At 40.7% G+C, this 20,901-nt stretch overlaps 1 protein-coding gene across 2 annotated transcripts in view; it reads left to right on the top strand.

Moving 5' to 3' along the window:
• Positions 1-20,901, top strand: part of THBS4 (thrombospondin 4) — a 92,420-nt gene that overhangs the window by 45,797 nt on the left and 25,722 nt on the right. Inside the window, exons 1-2 of one of the 2 annotated variants that reach the window (XM_036914166.2) lie at positions 5,100-5,353; positions 10,981-11,184. In XM_036914166.2, the coding sequence (XP_036770061.2) occupies positions 5,266-5,353; positions 10,981-11,184 (292 nt within the window). In that variant the 5' untranslated portion in view covers positions 5,100-5,265. Of the gene's footprint in view, positions 1-5,099; positions 5,354-10,980; positions 11,185-20,901 lie in introns of those variants that run through there. The other variant, XM_057493946.1, reaches the window with a different exon arrangement.

Genomic DNA, 20,901 nt, shown 5'->3' with positions numbered 1-20,901 from the left:
AACTCCCTCCACGGTCTTGCATATAACACACATTCCCTCTGCTTGCAATGTTCTTCCCTTATTTTGTTGCATGGGGAATGCCTCTTTATCCTTCAGGACAAAAATGAAAACCCAGCTCTTCTAGAAAGACTTTTCTAATTTTAACTCCAAGTTGCTTTTTCCTCAGTATTTCCATATTTCTTAGAACACATGTCTAGTATAGCCCTTATCATATTACTTTTATCATCTGTTTTTCTGAGTTGAAGAATAAGAACTGCATTTCATTCACCTTTGTGGCCCATTGTCTGACACCATGCTGGGTATATTCTGGATCTTGTATCTAGAATATTATACTGTCAAAAACATTTCTTGAGTGAATTAATAAACAGACCATAGTAATTATTTGTTGAATAATGGATTACATTAATGAGAAGAAACTTCAATTAATATTTCATGCTTGAAAAGCTAACATTCTTTTTTACTCAACACTTTTGTTAATGATTGGATAGCAACACCCACATAACTTCAGAATCTGGAGTTGTGAAAAACTATAGTCCAGCTCCTTTAATGAACTCATTAGGGCTCATTTCTAATTAGCAGTACCAGTTTTTCCATTGACAGTTAACTACTAAAATCCTTTATGTGTTAGTTCTTTTAGTTAGGTTAAACATGCCCCCAGGAATTCAAGTAACACTATCCATTTGCTTGTAAACTCTTCTTTCCATAGATGAACTTCAATCCAATTCAAATCAAATTATCCCAAATTATAAGCTCCTCACAACCAAATGAAGAGAATTTTAGCATATTTGCAAGTTTGCTTTATGCCCTTATTGTTTCATTGCACTTTGTATTACGCTTTCTTAGCAGACACATTTAGACATCTGGCACTACATTTGGAATTTTCCTGGCATGATAATCATTGTTACATTAGACATTATAGGAAGCACCATGTGGATGGATTAGTGTATTATTTAATGAAGAAAAGCAGTTACTTTAAGAAATGCTAGTTGTCAAAACTTTCTCTGGACTTCAACTTGGGTAGACATAGTTATTTGTAATAAATGTCCTCACAATTGTATTTCTGGCTTCTTTTTCTAAGGGATTTTTATACAGTATTTAGTATAGCCTATTAAAGAAGCATAATGAGAGGTTTTTAATAGTCTACTTAGACCTTTAGTGAGATTGAAAATGAGTGATTTTATATACTTCTTGCTTCACTAATCTTTAGTGTCTAATTTCTAGAGCAAAATATCCTTTAAGCTCTGAAAAAAAAGGTTTTTTACTTTTAATTGCACACGAATCAAAAGCCCCTGCTTCATTTACTGGGCCCTTATGTGTGTTAACTAGTTTCTAGAGAAGCTATTATCCTGTCACTTAATCAAGCACTTTCCTTTGTTATTAACACCAAACTAAATAGTAACCCAACATCTACATTTCCCAGCACTCTGGCATAAATGTCATCACACATTAGAGTGTAAACCATATTCCCTTTAAAACATCTTTAGATGTTATTAATTATCTTCTATTTCTATTCCATTCAAGAATTCAAGTAGAGAACTTGACATAACTAATGATAACTTTGCTCAAACATCAATTAACAAAAGAAATGTATAAAATTTCTACTTTGTTGTGCCATGAAGCAGTTGTGTGATATGAGTAACTTCTCCTACATCTGAAAGACAGAAGGAGAAGGAACAGGATGGGCATACCACACAAAACTGGGTTTGGATGTTTAGACTGACGATAATGCCACACATGCAACAGGAGGGTTTGAAAGGTTTATTATGCACATAATGAGGTTTAGGGGCGAGTGCAGGAGGGGCTCCCAAGCCGATGTGAAGATGGCTTGAATGAGCAGGGAAAGGAGAATGGCAATGGGGTTTTCCTGGTGGTAAGGGGCTAGGGCTGGAATGAGGATTCCTGTGCATGGTCTAGGGCTTACACGGTTTGAACTTTGTGCCAGCACCAAATGAAGGAGCACCCAGGTTTCTTATCAACTTGTTCTTATGTGGGACTGAGAGGAAGGAGAGTGATGGAGCTCAAAAGATGTCAGCAAACATAAAAAATGGAGTCATACTCTCTATTACAATAGTTAGAAACAGGAGGAAACCTAGCATATCAGTTATCTAGTCCTACAGTAATGTTACATAACAAAAAGAAACCCAAAATCTTAATGGAATGCAAAAATAAACATTGACTGTTGACATGCCTGGAGTGAGCTAGACAGCTCTGTTCATCGGGCCTGAACTCACTACGTGTCTGAGTCTGATCTCAGTTGGCTTCGCCTAGGGTAACTGTGGTGCCTCAGCTCTGCTTCATGTCTCCGTCCTCCTTCAGCCTAGCACAGCCAGCTATCACAGCAAAGGCAGACAAGCAAGAGTAAGCAAGCCCAGCCACACCATACTTTTCAAGCTTCTGCTTGTGGCACTTTTGCTAAAATCCTATTGGCCAAGTAAGTCACACGCCAAGCCTAGAATCATAGTGGGAAGGCAAAAGATGTGTATATAGAAGAATGAAGAATTGTGACCATTTTTGCAGTCTACCACGTGAGTGGATTACTAATTTATTACAGCCCCCTATCCTTTAAAGTACAAAAAGAAGGAAAGTCAGTTCAATGAGCTACTCACTATTAAGTGTTAGGCACTGTACTTGGAATTGGGGCAACCAAAAAGAAATAAGCGCTAAGGTGCTCACAGTCTGGTGTTGAAAAAAATTAAACATAAACTAATACATTATTAAATTCAAATTCAGTGGGAAGAGTGCAACAACATATACTTTAATGAGCTGGCACAGAAAAGAAACTGATGAACTCTTTTACCTCCTGTACCATAGATTTCATAGCCAATTTAATGAATTTTACTGTAATCAAAAATTTTTAATTCCTTTTTCTTTGGTATCATTAATATAAAATTACATGAGCAACATTGTGGTTACTAGACATTATCAAGTCCCCATCACTTACCCTATTACAGTCACTGTCCATCAGCATAGTAAGATTCTGTAGAGTCCCTACTTGTCTTCTCTGTGCTATACTGCCTTCCCTGTGCCCACCCCCCACATTATGTGAGCCAATCTTAATGCTCCTTATTCCCCTTCTCCCTCTCTTCCCACTCACCCCACACCCCCAGTCCCTTTCCCTTTGGCAACTGTTAGTCCATTCTTGGGCTCTGTGAGTCTGCTGCTATTTTGTTCCTTCAGTTTTTGCTTTGTTCTTATGCTCCACAGATGAGTGAAATCAGTTGGTACTTGTCTTTCTCCACCTGGCTGATTTCACTGAGCATAATACCCTCTAGCTCCATCCATGTTGTTGCAAATGGTAGGATTTGTTTTCTTCTTATGGCTGAATAATATTCCATTGTGTATATATACCACTACTGTAATCAAAGTTTTTCTTGATTCTGAGGACATGAAGAAAAAGCTGACTGAGAGTTCCCGGTGAATGGCTTCATAAAAACACAGGCTCTTTGGAAGCAAAACTAGATTACAAAGTCTGTTAGACTAGAAGAAAGTCATTTGATTCTTTTCTTGCTCCTTCATAACTTAGGAGTCATCCATTTTCAATCAAAATTTGTTGTGTACCTACTAGTACAAACTATTTTACTGAGAATTTGCTAGGAATTGGGGATGCCTAGCAAAGATAATGAAACAAAGATGACCAAAAATGGTATCTACCTTCAAATAACTTAATTTTCAGTCCTCCTTACTCTGAAGTCCATTGTATAAAACAGACAAGTAACGCTGCTCCGCTTAAAGCAGAAGTTGAGAGCCTGGAGCCCCCTCCAACCCAGGCTACTCCTGCGGACACAATTTGGAGACTTGAAGATTCTCTAGTCTAACCTATCTCATTATTGGTTTATAGTCACATTGCGAGAAACTTGTACCCTTCGTTTCTTCAATGCTCTCTCCTGTGTAGTCACGTGGTGACCCATCCCAAAGGGTGAGTTTAGGGTATTGTGCATGAAATGAAGTGTGGATTGGACCTATGTTAGACCTCAAATAGAAGAGAGCTCTGAAGGCAGCTCCTAAGTCTCCAGGTCATTAGCTGCAAAAGGAGTCAGAATTGTGAGGAGTTATTCCAGCATTTGGGGACTAGGGTGAGTTAATCTTCCAGCTTGTGACAGACAGCTTCTTAAACTTTGAGATGAAATTCTTTAAGACGCAAAGATAGGGCTTAAAAACATTTTGCTGGATCGTGTCCTTCAGTCAAGACTGTTTAAGAGGAAGAGTTTGCCATTGTTCTGAAGTATTTTTTCTTCTAATTAATCCAAATTATTTTTAGGGGACTTTGCCTAGGAGGAAGACTGATCCTTAAGCTCCCTCCCTCCCTCCCTCCCTTTCAGGTCCCACTATCATATCTTTAAAGTGTCACACAGAAGCCTTCCGGAGAGAGAAACAGAAGTGGGAGGCGGAGTGTTTGGAAATGGGACTGAAAATAAATTGCCTATAAAGCACCATGGTCCTATAAATGGTTCTGTCCAGATGGATTCCTTGAGATGTGTTTTACTTCCATCAAAAACTCAAAAACTTTCAAACGTTTACTGTTCATGTCTCAATACTTGATTGGAAAATTATTCAACATTTGAAGTGCACAAGAAAAGCTTGAAGAAATAAAAGAAACCAATCGCTCGCTGGACTACTTCAGGAGAGTGTCCTGGACAGCCTTCAGGGTTGGGTCAGAAGGGAACCAAGGGGGGCGTTACAAGCCTGTCCAAACGACGTTGTTCTTTCAGAAAACAAAAGGAGGACAGGAGGTAGGGGGACCGATGGTGCCCAAAGCTAGCGGGGTCGGTGTCACTTTCTTCCTTCTTTCTCCCCCTTTCCCTCCCTCGCCTCTACCCTGTCCCGCGCCGCGCACGACCCTGGCTTTCTCAGAGGGCCCTGCTTCCCATCCTCGCTTCCCCCCGCTCTCCTGACCGCCTCGCCGCGCGCGCCCCATTCCCGGGTCGGCGGGTCTCTTCCCGTCCCCACCCTCGCGCCCTCCCTGCGCCGCCCCGCTCTTCCCGGAGAAGGGGGATCCCAGCCAAGGGGGCCGCCCCGGCCTCGGTCCTCCCCGCCCCCGGGCCGGCCGGACCTTAAAGAGCCGCGCGGCGGCCGCCCAGCCCAGCCGCTCGCGCGCCCAGCTCTTCGCCGCGCCAGGTCGCCAGCGCCGCCCCGACGGCAGCCCGGACGCCGCGCCCCACGCCTCGCACCCTTCACCTGCGCCTCCCGCGGGGGACACCGGCGACATCCAGGCAGGGCCAACGCGGCCGTCGCTCGCAGGCGCCGCGGAGAGCAGGAAAAGCCACAATGCTGGCCCCGCGCGGAGCCGTGTTCGTCCTGCTGCACCTGGCCCTGCAGCCGTGGCTGGGGGCCGGTGCCCAGGCACATCCCCAGGGTAAGTGGGCTAGGGCCGGGGCGCGGGCGGCTGGTCCCGGGTCTCCCGCTGTCGCCGTCCCGCGCTCCGCCTGGGCGAGTGAAGGGACCCGCTCAGCGCGCGTTGCTCTGCCCTTGGCTCCTGGGGGCCTCGCTTGGCGCCTCTCTGTCCTGCGGCCCCAGTCAAAGCTGTTGTGATTGGAAGCGGTGATTTGAGTATAGAGTTTTCGAGATGATCCAGCTATGAGATGAATTCCCTGAACAATAGTTTGGGGGATGCAAAACTTATTTTCAGTCTATGCAAAGATAAGGGGTTTACTTCCAAGCTTACCACACAGCCCTGGAAACCTCTAATATGTCCCCTCTGGAATGGCATGGAACCCAGGTTCTGTCCCCTGTGACTCTCTGGCGGCCCTCCGTTTAGCCCTTGCACCCTGAATCCTTGACGGAGCTGGGAGTGATGTGCGCCCGGACGCTCTGAGGCCGACATCCAGGAGAACTACGCAGCATCACCCTGTTGTCCTACCACTCGCTTCCTGCTGTAACTTTTCTTGGACCCCAAAGCCTCCTTTGGGAGTTGGCTTGGTCTCCTGATTCCTGAGACAAATAGAACAGGAAGAGCTGAGAAATCTGTCTTACTCTATGAAGAGGTAAATATTCGGTAAATAATTGAAAAGACAGCTGTGTAATCATCAAACCAACCCCCTTGTGAGATGGGGTGAAAACCGTTGCGCAGAAAGCACTTTAACAGAATTCTCTGTAAAGACCAAAGGAAGAAATTATTTAAGCTAGAAAAAGTCTTAAGGCACTAAATGTCTGTCCGGTGATGACTTTCATCAGTGAAATTAGTGCCCAGGGGGTTTATTACAGACTAAGGAAGTGAAGCTGGAAGAGACACATGACAACTTGAAGTAAAATATGTTATTCTTCACAAAACTAGAATGAAGAATGCCCGTGAGGACATTTCTCAAGTCCTTTCCCCTCCATTGCAGTAGTCACCATTTAAACTTTGCATTTTTCCAGATAACTCATTTTGATTCCAGACCAGGCAACCAGAATTGTGGTTTCAGGGGACACTGTGCTGCTTTTAGTTTGGGTTGAAATACTTGAAATGTTGTTGTCTATAATATTTATTCACTGTGACTTTTCTTCTAGGAAGGTAAGAAGGGAAGCTTTTTTTAGATTGACTATAATTGGCATATAACCTTATATTAGTTTCAGGTGTACAACATGATTCGCTAATTGTATCTGTCTCGCCTGAGGGTTTCAGTCCAAGACAGGTTCACTATGGATTCATAGAGACCAAGTATTGACAATGGAAGGTTCTTGGGGTAAAAGGGTTTGTACCTGGCTTTATTCTCACGGCTGTAGGTGGAGCACTAGAATCCAGCAGTCTGCAGGTCCCTAATCCACCTCTGTCTCTGCTTCCTCCCAAAGCAGTGGGAGGAGCTCTTTATATAGTGACTCAGTCAATAATAGCTCATTGCCAACAGGTGTGGGAGCAGTAGTCTAGCAGTAGGCTAATTACATCATCAAGTAGTTTAGGGTGAGGTGAGGATCCTGGCTATAGGAACTTCCATTTTCAGTATACAGTGCAAAATGATTATTGCAATAAGTTTAGTTAACATCCATCACCATATGTAGCTAAAATTTTTTTCTTGTGATGAAAGCTTTTGAAATCTACTATCTTAACAATTTTCAAATATGCAACACAGTATTATTAGCTATAGTCACCAGGCTGTACATTACACCCTCATGGCTTATTTGTTTTATAACTGGAACTTTATACCTTTTGACCCCCTTCACCCACTTTGCCTATCCCCCCACATATCATTCCCCACCCAAGACCCTCCAGCAACCAACAGTCTGTTCTCTATCTCTATGAGCTAAGGTTTTATTTTTTCTAAGATTCCACATATGAGATCAGACAGTACTTTTCTTTCCCTAACTTATTTCACTTAGTAGAATACTTTAAGGCCCATCCATATTTTTGCAAATGGCAAGATTTCATTCTTTCTTATGGCTGAGTAACATTCCATTTTATACACACACACAACTTCTTTATCCATTCATCCATCTATGAACACTTTTTTCCACATCTTGGCTATTGTATACAATTTTGCGATGACATGTGGGTGCAGATACCTTTTCAAGTTAGTGTTTTTATTTTCTTTCAATAAATACCCAGGAGTGGAATTGTTGTGTCATATGATGGTTCTATCGTTCATTTTTCTGAGGAACCTCCATAATGTTTTCTATAGTGATTACACCAATTTACATTTCCACCAACAGTGTACAAAGGTTCCCTTTTCTCCACTTCCTAACCAACACTTGCTGTTTCTTGTCTTTTTGATAATAGCCATTCTAACATGTGTGAGGTGATATCTCATTGTGGTCTTGGCTTGCATTTCCTTGATGATTAGTGATGTTGAGCATCTCTTCATGTACCCATTGGCCACCTGTGTGCCTTCTTTGGAAAAATGTCTACTCAGATCTTCTACCCATTTGTAAATTAGCTGTTTTGTTTTACTGTTGAGTTGTATGAGTTCTTTATATATCTTGGATATTAATCCCTTATTAGATGTATGATTTGCACATATTTTCTCTATTCAGTGAGTTGCCTTTTCATTTTGTTGGTTGTTTTCTTTGCTGTGCAGAAGCTTTTTACATTTAGGTAGTCCCATCTTTTCATTTTTGCTTTTGTTGTCTTTGGTGTTGGAAAGGAAGTTTTTTTTTTAACACAATTCAGAATTTTTCTTATTGAAGACATTATTTGGCAATTTTGAATTTATGGGGATAATATTTTGTGTTATATGAATTCTTGACATTTGAACGCACTACTTCATGACGTGCTGATGGATTTTGTTTCTCCTTTGACAGAGCTGTGCTTTACATGGAGACTTGAAACTAAACCATACTTCTTAAATTATCTGGTTAATTTAGTTGCTGTAAGTTATCTGATTAAGTCAAGTTTCTGATAGATCAGTTTACTGAGTTAATTAGTCTGGTAATCATCAACTCAACTGGATAATCTGCTTATCTTCTTTCTCCTCTGTGCTGCCTTACTAGTCCTATTAGTATGTATTCCATTTCATGCCATAGTAGTGGGGCTCATTGGTAGAAGTAATTTCACCTCTAACACTAGAAGGTTGTGCTTAGATCCTAGCACTATTACTGAAGTGTAACAACATTAATAGGAAATTGTAATGTCTCATTTCCTTTTCAAAACACTCTCCAAACCCATTACTAACTAATCTCAACTCTGCCTGTGGAGAGAGAAGTCAGTGGATTAGACAAACCATATAGATTGAAATACGGTACATTTAGCTCAAGCTAAGTTATGGACACAGTCATAGTCAAAGCTAAGAATCAGGAATACCAGAGTTTAGTTTTGAATGAATTTCCCACACTTTAAATACATATCTCTTTTCTGAAGATGGCTTGCCCTAAGTGGAACTTTGAAACATATTACCCTATTTCTCTTTGCCCTAATTGGTAGAATATAAGGCTTCAAGTCCTCTGGAAACTTAAAAATTCTGTTCCCCTTTGGAAGTATAGTAGACAGCAATCTTCATGTTTGGGGAATGTGGGGTGCTAGAAGTAACATAATAGATATTCTGCTGTCCAACATTCCCATTATTAGATTCATTATTGTTTAAGATCCTTGGTACACGTAAAAGAAACAATACAGATCCAGTCTAAAAAGATTGTTTTTCAGAAAGTGTAGACATCCTTGAGTAACTAGGATTTTTTGCTATCTTTATGACTTTTTAACATTTTTTCTTCTCACAAAAGCAAAACCTGTTCACTTTAAAAAAGAAAAATCAGGTAAGCAAAAGGAAATAAAAGGAAATAAAAACTTATACAATCCAGAGGTTGCTACTATTCGTGTTAGCATTTTGTTGTGTTGTCTTCCAAATCTTTTTCTATACAAATATATATTTCATGGGATCATGCTATATGTATAGTTTTATCATTTTTTCCCACTTATATATCATGAATACCTTTCCATATGTGTAAATATCCAGCTACATTACCCTTCTTAATAGATAGCATTCTACTTTTGTCCAGGGTTGTTTAGGTTGTGCCCAGTGTTTTCATATTGTAACTAATAATTTGTTGAACAATTGTATGCCACAGGATAGCTTGGATGGCTGAAATTCCCTCAATCTCTGCCAAGCCCTTCTTTTCCTGCTAAGGAAGTTTGTTTTCATAACAAAGTGCTATGCCCACAGAGCTTCAGGGTTCCTGCTCTGTCAATCAAATTTTTGCATAATTCCTTCCTAAACAGAAATTCTAGAATTATCACTGATGGTGAATACCTTTGTACCTAAATCATTTACCATGTTATCCATTATTTCCTTAGGATAAATTCCTGTAAGTAGAATTGCTAAATCAAAAGAGCGTGTATGTCTAAGGTGCTTTGATACCGTGATTCAAACTGTCTTCAGAATGTTTATACTAGTTTAAATCTTACCCACCAGTATGTATGAGTGCCCATTTCCCTGAACCTTCACCAACAGTTGGGTGTTGTATTGACTGTTTTTCTAATTTGATGGTAAAAATAATACCTTATTATTTAAGTTAGCAATTTCTTCATTATTAGCTAACCATATGAACATTTATATATATACTTGATTGCCATTAAAACTCTTTTTTTCTGTAAATTACTTTTTCATGTTCTTTGTCCATTTTGCTATTAGGATGTTTACTATCTTTATTTGTCAGAGATCTTTATAAATTATGGATACTGTTACCTTTGTAATAACCAGATTATTGTATCCAGCGGGCAGCTCTAGAGGCCAAAGTTCCTGCAGGCTGTGGAATGGTTCAGACGGTATTTGCATGAACAAATAGAAATATTAAGTAACTCATTGTGAGTATTACCCAAATTTGGCCTTTGCCTTTTAATTAACTCTGAGTGTACTCTCTTGTAGCTTTCATAAATATTACAGAGTTTGAGAGAAAGTGCTGCTGGCTAATCAAAAGCAACTTGCACAAGTGCAGGTTACAGTTTTTGTAAACCAACTCTATCAGTCAGGTTACATTCAAGAAACAGAAACCACATTGTTTTGTTTTGTTTCCACATCAGGATTTTTAACAGAGAAATATTGGAGAACTGTAAATGCACAACAGGAACACTTAGGTCCCACAACTGTAGGGAATCATGCTGCGGGCGCTCTATCTCCCATGGCACCCATGCTTCCTGCTGCCTTCACCGAGTCATTTATCACTGACCAGGAATACAGCTGGTTCTGTCCAGGAGGTGCAAGAGGCACCCCAAGGCAGGAGTGCACTCCTTGGGAATATAAGAAAAACACTGACTTGGATGCTCTTACTTGTGTCCCTTCAGTGCATTTACTAATGGGCATTTTCAGAGCCACATTTTTAGCCAAACGCAATTGGGGTTAGCAAATTTAGTCTTTTCTTGGGGGCATAATCTAGTGATGAATATTGTGCTCTATTTTTTCTGGTACAAACATCCAGCCACTGTAAGAGCAATAAGTAAGGACTGGTGAGTTTGACAATGTGACAAAATGATGACATTAGTTTACTTACAGCCTACTGTCAAATTGTCCCCCCATGAAAATACATTTGCCCCAAAGTTAAGTCTTTCACTGATTATCCCTGTCTCCCCATTCTCCTCAGTCTTTGACCTTCTCCCATCCTCAAGCCAGAGGCTGAACCCAAGTGTCCTGCAGCCAATACTGACAGACCCCACCCTGAATGAGGTCTATGTGGCCTCCACCTTCAAGCTGCACACCAAAAGTTCAGCCACCATCTTCGGCCTTTACTCTTCAACTGACAACAGCAAGTATTTTGAATTTACTGTGATGGGACGCTTAAACAAAGGTAAACAAATTTACAGAAATCATATTTTTAAAAATCCTCCCTTTCTTTCCTATTCCTATTCCTTTTCTTTCCTATTATAGGATTTGGGGTCAATTTTCCTTAAGATGGTTCCCTTGTACAAGTTGATTCTCACCCACCATTCATTTCAGTTTTCCATACCATTTCCATTATTCTAATTGACAATTTACCAAGAAGGGGAGGGTGAGTTGATATTGGGAGAAAGAATGAAGAATTAATTGTGGCCAAAATGCCCTTTGACATTGTCCCTTCTTCATTTTGTTCTGGATCCACTTCTGGAAAGGACAGGACCCAGGACAATTAGATTACGTCTTAGCTCAGGGTGGTATATCAAACACTGTAGACTGGGTGATTTAAACACATTTATAAGTCATGGTGTTGAAGGCTATTAAGTCTAAGGTCAAGGTACCAGTAGATTTGGATCCTGGTTAAAGCCTGGGTCCTGGCTTGTAGCAGCCACCTTCTTGCTGTCCTGACAGGGCCTTTACTGAGTGCACGCCAGTGGAGAGAGAGTGAGCTTGGTCTTCCTTTCTTATAAGGATACTAATGCCCTCGTGGGGATCCTACCCTCATGAACTGATCTGACCCTTATCACCTCCCAAAGTCCCACTCCCAAACACTATCACATTGGGAGTTAGGACTTCAATTTTTTATTTAATTATGAATTTTGGAGGGAAACAAACTTTCAGCCTGTAACAGTCACCCATACCATTTTTACATTCCTGTGAAAGTATGTGGCTTAGCAGACCTAACTCCTAAGTCTATAAGCACCTTCCTGGACCTGATGGAGGGAATATACCTCAACCAGTAGAACTAAATGAACAGGTCTCTTTCCACCTGTTTTTGCCAACTTACACAGGTCTGTCACCTGTCTGGTCCCTCTGCTGTCAAATGTTTCACTGTCAAAGTGAGTTACTACAAGCACTTAGGAATGACTCCCAAAGAAAAGGCTCACTATTTTTTCATCTCCTTCCCTTTTGCCCTGGGGACAACACCTGTTCCTGTTTATTGAGGAATGTGACAGATACATGGTCGTGCTGCCCCATGTTTTTAATAAAAAGAAAGAATCAGTCCTTCTGGCTAGATTTTATATTTATTTCAGTTTGCTTTACAAAAAAGGTACTTCTAGTGCATCAAACTCTCTTGGATTTCTAATGGTGGCTAAACACTTAAATCTGTAAGGCTTAGGAGCTGAAAAAAATTTCTGTTAGCTTTCACAGGACTATACAGTTAAACACAAGAAGGAATGGGATTTTAATCCCTTCTTTTATGTCACATTCCAAAAATCCTTCTTCCCTCCCCCTCCCACTCACAAGTCTGCTCTCTGTGGTGCCTCCTACCTCTTAGGGGCTATGGTGAGGTTGCCCACAATGAAGGGAGTCTGGGAACATAGTTCATGGTTCAGCACATGGTTCAACCATTCCTGCCTCATTGCCCCTTCTTCAGCCCTGGTAGGAGGTGATCTCACCCATCTCTCTGCCTTAAATCTAACAGCTCCATTTGCCTCACATCTATTGAAGGAACTGCTCATCTTCTAACAACCTAGCTACTCAGCTTAGGATCTGTAGAAACCACCCTTTTCATCTAAAGATCAGTAGCTTCTCACTAAACTGTCTATTTTAGATGCATTAGAAGATTTTTCTTTTAGTTCACTCAGCTTGGTGGCTACAAAGCCCTCTGTAGAGTGAAAATCTCTGCTGCTTGCTTTTCACTCTCAGTGAATCTCACCCCCTATTTCTAAATTGGTCAGCATGTGTGAACCCCTTTTGGAAAATCTATGTTGCCTGGAAACACAAGGAGACAACTTCCTCTGGCCTGATGGCGTTTACTTTCTATAGACGGGGTAACACTAGATATATAGGCAGGTGATGGACAGGTAGGGGGGTCGTTAGGATGTGTCTTTTGAAGAATCACCAGTCATGTGATTATAAATACCAGCTGGTCGCTGTCTTAGAGACAATGAAGGGGCTAATGAACTGCTCTCCACCCTCCAGCCTATTAGAAAAGACAAATAGCTCTTAGAAATATTTTCTTAAAGAATCCAGAAATGAAAATTCTCAAGAAAGCAAAGAAAAGTTTATATTAGTATTATAGTTTGGAGAGTTGAACTTGACATAGAGAAGTTTCACTAGAGCAATAGGAAAAGCAGAGATTTCCCATCACTGATGAATCTGAAAGTTCTAGGAAGGAGAAGCAGCCCATTCTGACTGGAACAAGAAGTCACTGGGTCCACCAGGTCCAAGGAAAAGATGTGGTTGTGACTCTCCATTGAAATATTCAGTGATGGCCATGTAGGCCTGACATAATTTGTGGACAGTGAGTGAGCCTCAGTCGTTATGCAACTGGCAAGGCTCAGCTGATCTTCTCTTTTGATTTGCACGCAAGGCAGTGAACAAGAGAAATCAAGATGTATCTCTACTGACTGAAAACACCTAAGTAGGAAATCAAAGACCTTTTTCCCTCCATTAAAAGCCGTGATTTGAGAGAGAGTGACTATACAGATAGTATCAAAGAGAATTGGTTGTCTGGGTCCTAGAGGAGCCCCTCCAATAAAGTAAAGTGTATCCCATGAAGACTTTGAAGAATAAGTTTGGCACCAAGCTCTCTGCTTCTACTCTTAACATTTTACAAGTCATCCTACCCATGGCTGCCTCATTAATGTTCACAAAGCATAACTTTGTCAAGTTATTCCTGACCCCAGAGACATTTAACAGCTCCCATTCCAAACTGAATAAGGTACAAATGCTCCTGCAGGGCACTCAGGGCTTTCCACTGCATGACCTCCAACCGCCTTTCCAATTTTTCCCTCCTTCTAGCCAGCCTGGGCTTCAGCGAGTTGGCTAGCTATCAGTCCCTGAAACTACCCGTGTGTCTCTCCTTCTCCATCTTTTTGCTCTAGCCCTCTGCTCCTGCACCATCTCTAGATATCAAAACCTTATACACGCAAGACCCATTTCAAACTCTTGACATCTTTCCTTATATGACTTTGTACCTATACAGAAGACACTGATTTTAGCTTGCCTTGTACTTAAATCACTTCTAGGCCTTCTTTCCAGTAAGTTGTAAGCTCCCTCAAGGCAGGGATGGAGAATCCCTTAGCTCAACTTTGTGTCTATCCCAGCACCTAGTACAGCACCTTGTACATAGAAGTGGCTCTGAGCAGATTGAGTAAAATAACTGGAGGCTGAGAAGAGCAGCCTTATTGTGGAAATTTGGAAAGTTGCCAAATTTCGTTGCCAGCACATAGTAGGTCTGGCTCAGATTCATTTTTGAATGAGTGAATGTTGAAGCCACTTGGAAGAAGAGAAGGTATAAAAGAAACACAGTTCATATTTCTGATAGAAATGAGCTATCAGATTATTAATGAAAATAGAGGTGGTATAATCTTAATAGAAATAAGCATTCTACAGGGCTGGGCTGGATAGAAAATATGGTTGGTACTTTTCTTGTATCTGGCATAGAGGCAACTTTTCAGTTAGTATCCCGAGTTTGAGTCACAGTTAAAAATCTTAACTGTTTCACCATGAATATATATCTGAGTCACTCTTAGCCTTGACTTACTATCTCTCAAGTGCGGATAATAATAGCCACTCACAGATTGATTGCAAGAACTGGAAGATTTTTTTTTTAGTTCACTAAAAGTATAATAAAGTATAATAACTTTTGTTAGACTGTGAAGCTCAATAAAAATTTCAGTTTCTTATACTGGATAGGTAGGTAGGTAGATAAGAGAGAGAAAAAAGAGAGAAAAAGATCTGTTTTGGCCACTGTCTTCCAAGGTGATGATTTGGTGAACTCTTGGCTTGCCTTGATGAAAGCTCCACCTTTCAGGAGAGCTGTGAGAAGAGCTGCTTCTTTAGTCTTCATTTGATCCCTGCAGAAGTCGGTGCTGTGGAGGATGAAGGGAACCCCAAGAATCTGAAGTAATGACTGGAAAGACTCAGTCAAGGTCCTTAGACTATGGATAGGTGATAATCAGTTAGTTCAAAGTAGTGGTTCTGAGTCCTGCATGCTAAAGAGAAATACAGTTTGAGAGAGATGAGTTTAAAAATCAGAATTCTGAACCCAATAATGAAGTGGGGGAAATAAGAGACCTCAAGCATTAACAATGTTTATGGAACCCTTACAGTGTACCAGGACTGGTACAATAAAAAAAAATCAGTGTTGAGCACAATGCCTGACACACAGAATTAATGGATGAACAGATACGAAGACTCAACACTCACTTTCCCTTTTAACTTTCACAGTGTTCTTATGGGGTGTCCTTGAATGAGCTCATTTTAAAGTGGGCATATGCAGAAAATGGAAAGAATTTCAGTGAACTTCAGGACAGATCTACAGAGGATTAAATTACTATTCATACATTTCAGGATTGCATGGAAACAGAAGCTGGGATCATCTGAAAGCAAATGGGTTTACTAAAAATAAGTCATGCCAAACTTTTTCTTAAAGTTAAATTTCTAAGCTGACGGATCAAAAAGATGCTCTGAGTATCTTGACTTCAGAAAAGAATTTTTCAGGGCACTCAGGCCTTTCTCAATAATATAAAAAAGAATGAACTATATAGGCAATATTGTTAGGGGTTGGTAGGTTGCCTGATAGCAAGTACTCACTGGTTTTTGACAAGGCTCTATCTTGGGCATTTAAATAGTCAATGTATCAGTAACTTAGTTGAAGACATAGACAGTATTTTTATCAACAAAGCTGGAAAAGACAGTTGAACATGTTGGATACCATCAGCAAGATTTATGATGTCCTAACAGGCTAGAACAATATGCCACAGTCAATCAATTGAAATTTAACAAGAATAAACATAAATCCATCATTTAGGAGTAGAGTAAATTGCAGAAGTACAGGATAAGGAAGATGTATCCTAAGAGTTACAGTCAGCAACATTAAGAACCAATCAGTGAAAATAAATAAATAGATAGATAGATAGATAGATATCAAATGGATCAACTGTACTTCAATTTAAAAAATCAGTGTTGAGCCCAGTGCCTGACACATAGTAGTTGCTCAAAAATGTTTGCTGAATTAATGAATGAACAGATACAATGATGCAACTGTTTTTAAAAAGCTCCTTAAAGTTTAGGCTTTATTATGCGTGCATGTGGCCAGATTAAGGAAGCTAATAGTCCCAGTGTCCTGAGTTATCCAGGCCACATCTAGAATATTATGTCTAGTCCTTCACAGGGACACTGTTGAGCCAGAGATTACCTTGAGAAGAGTCACCAAAACAGCAGCCCTCTGGACCCCATATTTTACTATATCACACGTCAAAAAGTTAAAGGAACTATAAAAATAAAGGAGCCAGACAGAAGACATGAGAGAGGTGAAAGATGCCTTAAAATATTTGAAGAACATCATTTGGATTGAGGATAAGACCTAATCTTTCCATAGCACTGATGAGTAAAATTAGGGCCCATTTGGTGGAGATCAGAGGAAGCAGTTATTGGCTCTGTGTTAGGAAAATCTTGGAGAGCAATCCAAAAGTGAAATGGGTTTCTCTGCAAAGTAATGAGTTCCTTGTTACTGGAAATGTGCTGGTAGAGGCTGCAATTTCATTGAAGGTATTTGTGAAGTGAGATATTAAGCTTGGATGACTTATAATGCTAATAATATTCTGGGGCTTTACTAAGGCTAGAGAAAGGTTCCAGAGGCGCTTAAGAAATTGCTTTGCAACTCTCTCTTAATACACGACCTTGGGATTCTCTGCATACTCACAGCTTTGTTGCCTGCCAGATAGCTGCGTACAGTGATGAGTCTCATAATTTCTCAAAATATAGAGTCTTCTGAAGATGTTGAATATAATTGTTGTGCTTCCTTTTGGTGGATGGTTTCTTTGCCGTGTGTGTTGTGTGTGTGTGTACACTCTGTAAACTTTATATTTGTTCAAACTGTTATAAGAAAACTCTGAAACACAGAGACTGCGTTTGTCATGCCTGGAAGTCACCCAAAGTATTTTCAGGAAGAGCAGTTGATGATTTACCTTTTATATGTATTTCCAAAGTGCTAGAGTTAACAAGACCTAGTGTATAGGGCATAAAGATAAATAAGCAGCGGCAACCAAGACTCTCCATCACAGGGCACATTAGTGGCAAGGAGGCTTTTTCTTAACGTACAATTATTTAAAAAGAAGAGGAAAAGTTGATGGTGATGGATTTCATCAGATATTTAAAAGTGCCAAGGAGCAAAGCCATTTGCCAAGCAAAGCAGAAAGCCCCGGACTACCTTCGTGAGTCTGCTGCCCGCAGGCCAGGTCACTCCAAACTCATTTGCCTAGCAGACAAAATATTGTCGTTTTCCGGTTCTTTAAAGTTGGTGTCCTGCTTTATTGCTTTGACATTTAATACATCACAATAGTTTTGACTACCAAGTCCACTTTTTAAAAAGCACCTTTTGAAAACTCCTTCCCCAGATAACAATACTTCAAATCTTCATTGCTTGGTTTTTCCTCGCCTGCCAGTCACTGAGATGGTCTAATCAGGCTAAGCTCTGTGGTTCCCGTGTCAGGCTGGTACCTGGGCATGAAAATGTAGCCATCAAATCAGGCCCAAGTTGTGAAGGACACCAAGATGCCAAGTTTAGAATGAAAAGATTTGAATAAATAAGCAAATGGAAACTGCCCCTCACCCCAACACCTTTAAAGATTGTGGGTAAAAAAAAAAAAAAACAATAGATACATGAATATTCTATTTTATCTATTTTTTCATTCAATAAACAGTTGTATTTTGCTATAGTATATGGGAAAATTAGTAAGAAATAAAATTTTTTAAATACACAAAATATTTTCTTAAAACCTTAAATAGTAAGAAATAGACTCCTGGTCCCAAGAGTTTATGCTGTAGTAGAGAAGATAAAAAATAAACACAAATAAATATACTAATACCTACATTTGCATAGCAGTTTATAGCTTTGCATTTCGTTATCTGACCACCACTGAAAACAAAATGAACTAGGAAGGACAGCTTCTATTAACTCCACTTACTAGTTTATAAAATGGATACTTAGCAAAATGAACAGGCACAGGGGCACATAGCTGAACCATTACTAGAATATGGGTCCTGGAAAAGTACACCTAGAAAGTACCAAGAAAGTGTCATGAGCATATGAATGAGACAGGTGACTTCAAACCCTGGGGAAGAAGGACGGCTTCAGGGAAGTCCTCAGCATATAAGCTGGACCTTAGCTTTAGATGTGTAGCAATGGTGGAGCAGGAAGGAGAGTGATGAAGAAGAGAACATTCTACATAGAAAGAAAAGGAGGGGAAGGCTGGGGAAAGCTAGCGAAGAGTGAAAACATGGAACAGGTTGTTCAGCTTGGCTGGGCATCAGCACATGGAGGACCACGGAGGTGATGGTAAGGTTGGGCCAGTCCTGGGTTAAGGAGTTTAGACATGATTTAGGAACCCCTGGGGAGCTATGGAAGGACTTCATTTGCTTGCTTGCGTTTGGCTTGACAAGGCAATAGCTTGGTCAGAGCAGTCCTATAAGAAGCTCAAGCTGTCAGTGCAGAAAAACTGCAGAAACTCAGTAGGGAGGTGAGTCAGGAATCTGGCAGTGAAACCCAGAGAAGGAACAGAGTAGAGGCCGACAGTCCATTTGAAGACCTGCAGGCTTCAGTTCTTCTAATCAGACGTGCACTGAGTGCTCAGTAAGCCTTGTGAGAGAACCAGGATGCCGTCACCAAGCCATCTGTGGCAGCTAGTGGTGAGGGGAAAGCATGCAGGAGAACTGAATGTGCAGCAGCTGAAGAAACAGAACTGTGCCCAGTGACTTTTCCTGAGGGCAGGGGGTTGGGGGGTGATAGCAGAGGTGTGGCAGACCGAGGAGAAGACCACTCCTTCTGACTTCATGGGGCTGGCTGCCACATCTCCTGGAGGGAAATGACTGTCTTCCTAGCTTGGTAGTATTTTTCCCTCTGTCATGCTTCCCTCTGCTGTGTGGGGGGGAGTGCAGGGTGGGGCTGATGGGGCAAGGTGAGCACTGGAAAAGGGCCGCTGGAAGCCATCAGTTCTCTCCCACTCCCATGGTGCTGCCTCTGGAGAAGGTCGGGGAAATGCCCCCACCCCATCTGGGGCCAGACCTGTGGGCTCCTTCTGGAGTGAAGGATGTGACTGATGTGAATATGCTGAGTTTCTTGAGCAGCTGTCTGCCCTCAGGGTAGTCTTACTGTTCTGAAGATAAATAAGCAGAGAAGCACTAAAGTAAGGAATTTGCAATAAAAAAAGAAAAATGAACAATGGAAGCCATAAGAGAAGTGAGAATCATTGGGTCCTACGAAGAATGGTAAATGTCACAGCACTTGATAATTTTTCTGCTAACAGGCATTGCAAAGATGGAGGTTTCCATAATTATTCTTCTCCTTATTTCCCTCCTTCTATCATCAGAAGACCTAGGAGCCTGTGGATCTGGTCCTTTTGGCATTGTGTTGCAACCCAAAGCAAGACAGAAATGTAGAACCCCTTCAGTGGCAGCACAAACACAACAGTAGGTTTTGCTGCCTGAAATAGGTGTTGACTCAACACTCTGTAAACTTTTTAATTTATATATGAAAAACTTCCAAGGCAATTATTTTATTATTCATTGAAAGTTCATATTCACAGCATTTAATGTGCACCTGTTACATGTAAAGTACTCTATTAGGTACTATTTATAAATTAAAATTAGCAATTCACTTATGAAAAGTAAATCATGGCCCACATGCCCCAGAAGGCCTATTAAAAGCAGACAAGGTGCCCATGAAAATATGTTTCCTTTGAATTCCACAGAAATCTCAGTTTGGGGAGGAAAAGCAAGGGTATTCGTTTTAAGCCACTGTGTGTATCCTCTTAAACTGTTAATGTGCAGACCAGAGGTCATGGCTGTAACAGGAGTAAGAAAATATTCAGTGGATGTGTCTATGACCTAATTGAAGTTGGTGGTCCAAGTGGTCTTTTTATTGGCCTGTAAAAATTCCAGGTATTTGTATAACTGTTTGGAAGAGTAAAAAAAGTAAAAGTTTTAAAAAACTGAATTGCTGCATGTTTGGGCTCAGTTTTCCTCTCTGTTGGGACCATATTCACTTTCAGTTTCCAGCCATGCCACTCCTGTTGTCAGTTCTCAACAACATTAAATAAAGGGGTAAAGTTCCTTTATGTCCCATATTTTAAAATGCCTTGAGAATTTCTACTCATGTTTTCTTTCGTCCCACTATTTTCCTTCTGTTTGTACCACATTTATTTAAATCTTACCAATACTTTACTTGAGGAAATGTAATATTGTACTCAGTGCATAGAAAGGTCTTCTGATCAGTCTGTCTTGCCAGGTTTCACTGGTTCTTTTCTCTCAGTGAGCAAGTGGTGGGGACCAATAGGCATAAAAGATCTACTGGCTCCTCCTGACATCTTTTTAGGTCATGGAACCTGATACCAACTGCCCTTTCTAGCCATGATCAAGTGGAGAAGCAAATCTCATCAGATTTTAAAAGGGGTGGGAAAATGAACCTATGAAAGTCTAATACGTTTGGAGGAAGTCTTCAAATATATCCTTAAGGTGTAGTGAGTATGTTCTCTGGCAATACTGCAACCAAAACAGCTGTTCCTGGCTGGTTACTCCTTAGGCAGCACGAAGCTGTCGTTTACACTCTGCAAAAAAAGGGCACCTGAGAAAAGACAGCCCAAGTTACTTGCTGCAGATCATACAGACTGACAGGAGTATG

This window comes from Manis pentadactyla, chromosome 2 (genome assembly GCF_030020395.1).
Source record: "Manis pentadactyla isolate mManPen7 chromosome 2, mManPen7.hap1, whole genome shotgun sequence".
Taxonomy (NCBI): domain Eukaryota; kingdom Metazoa; phylum Chordata; class Mammalia; order Pholidota; family Manidae; genus Manis; species Manis pentadactyla.
Note: the sequence above shows the minus strand (reverse complement) of the source record. Positions and strands in the feature narration are given on the sequence as shown.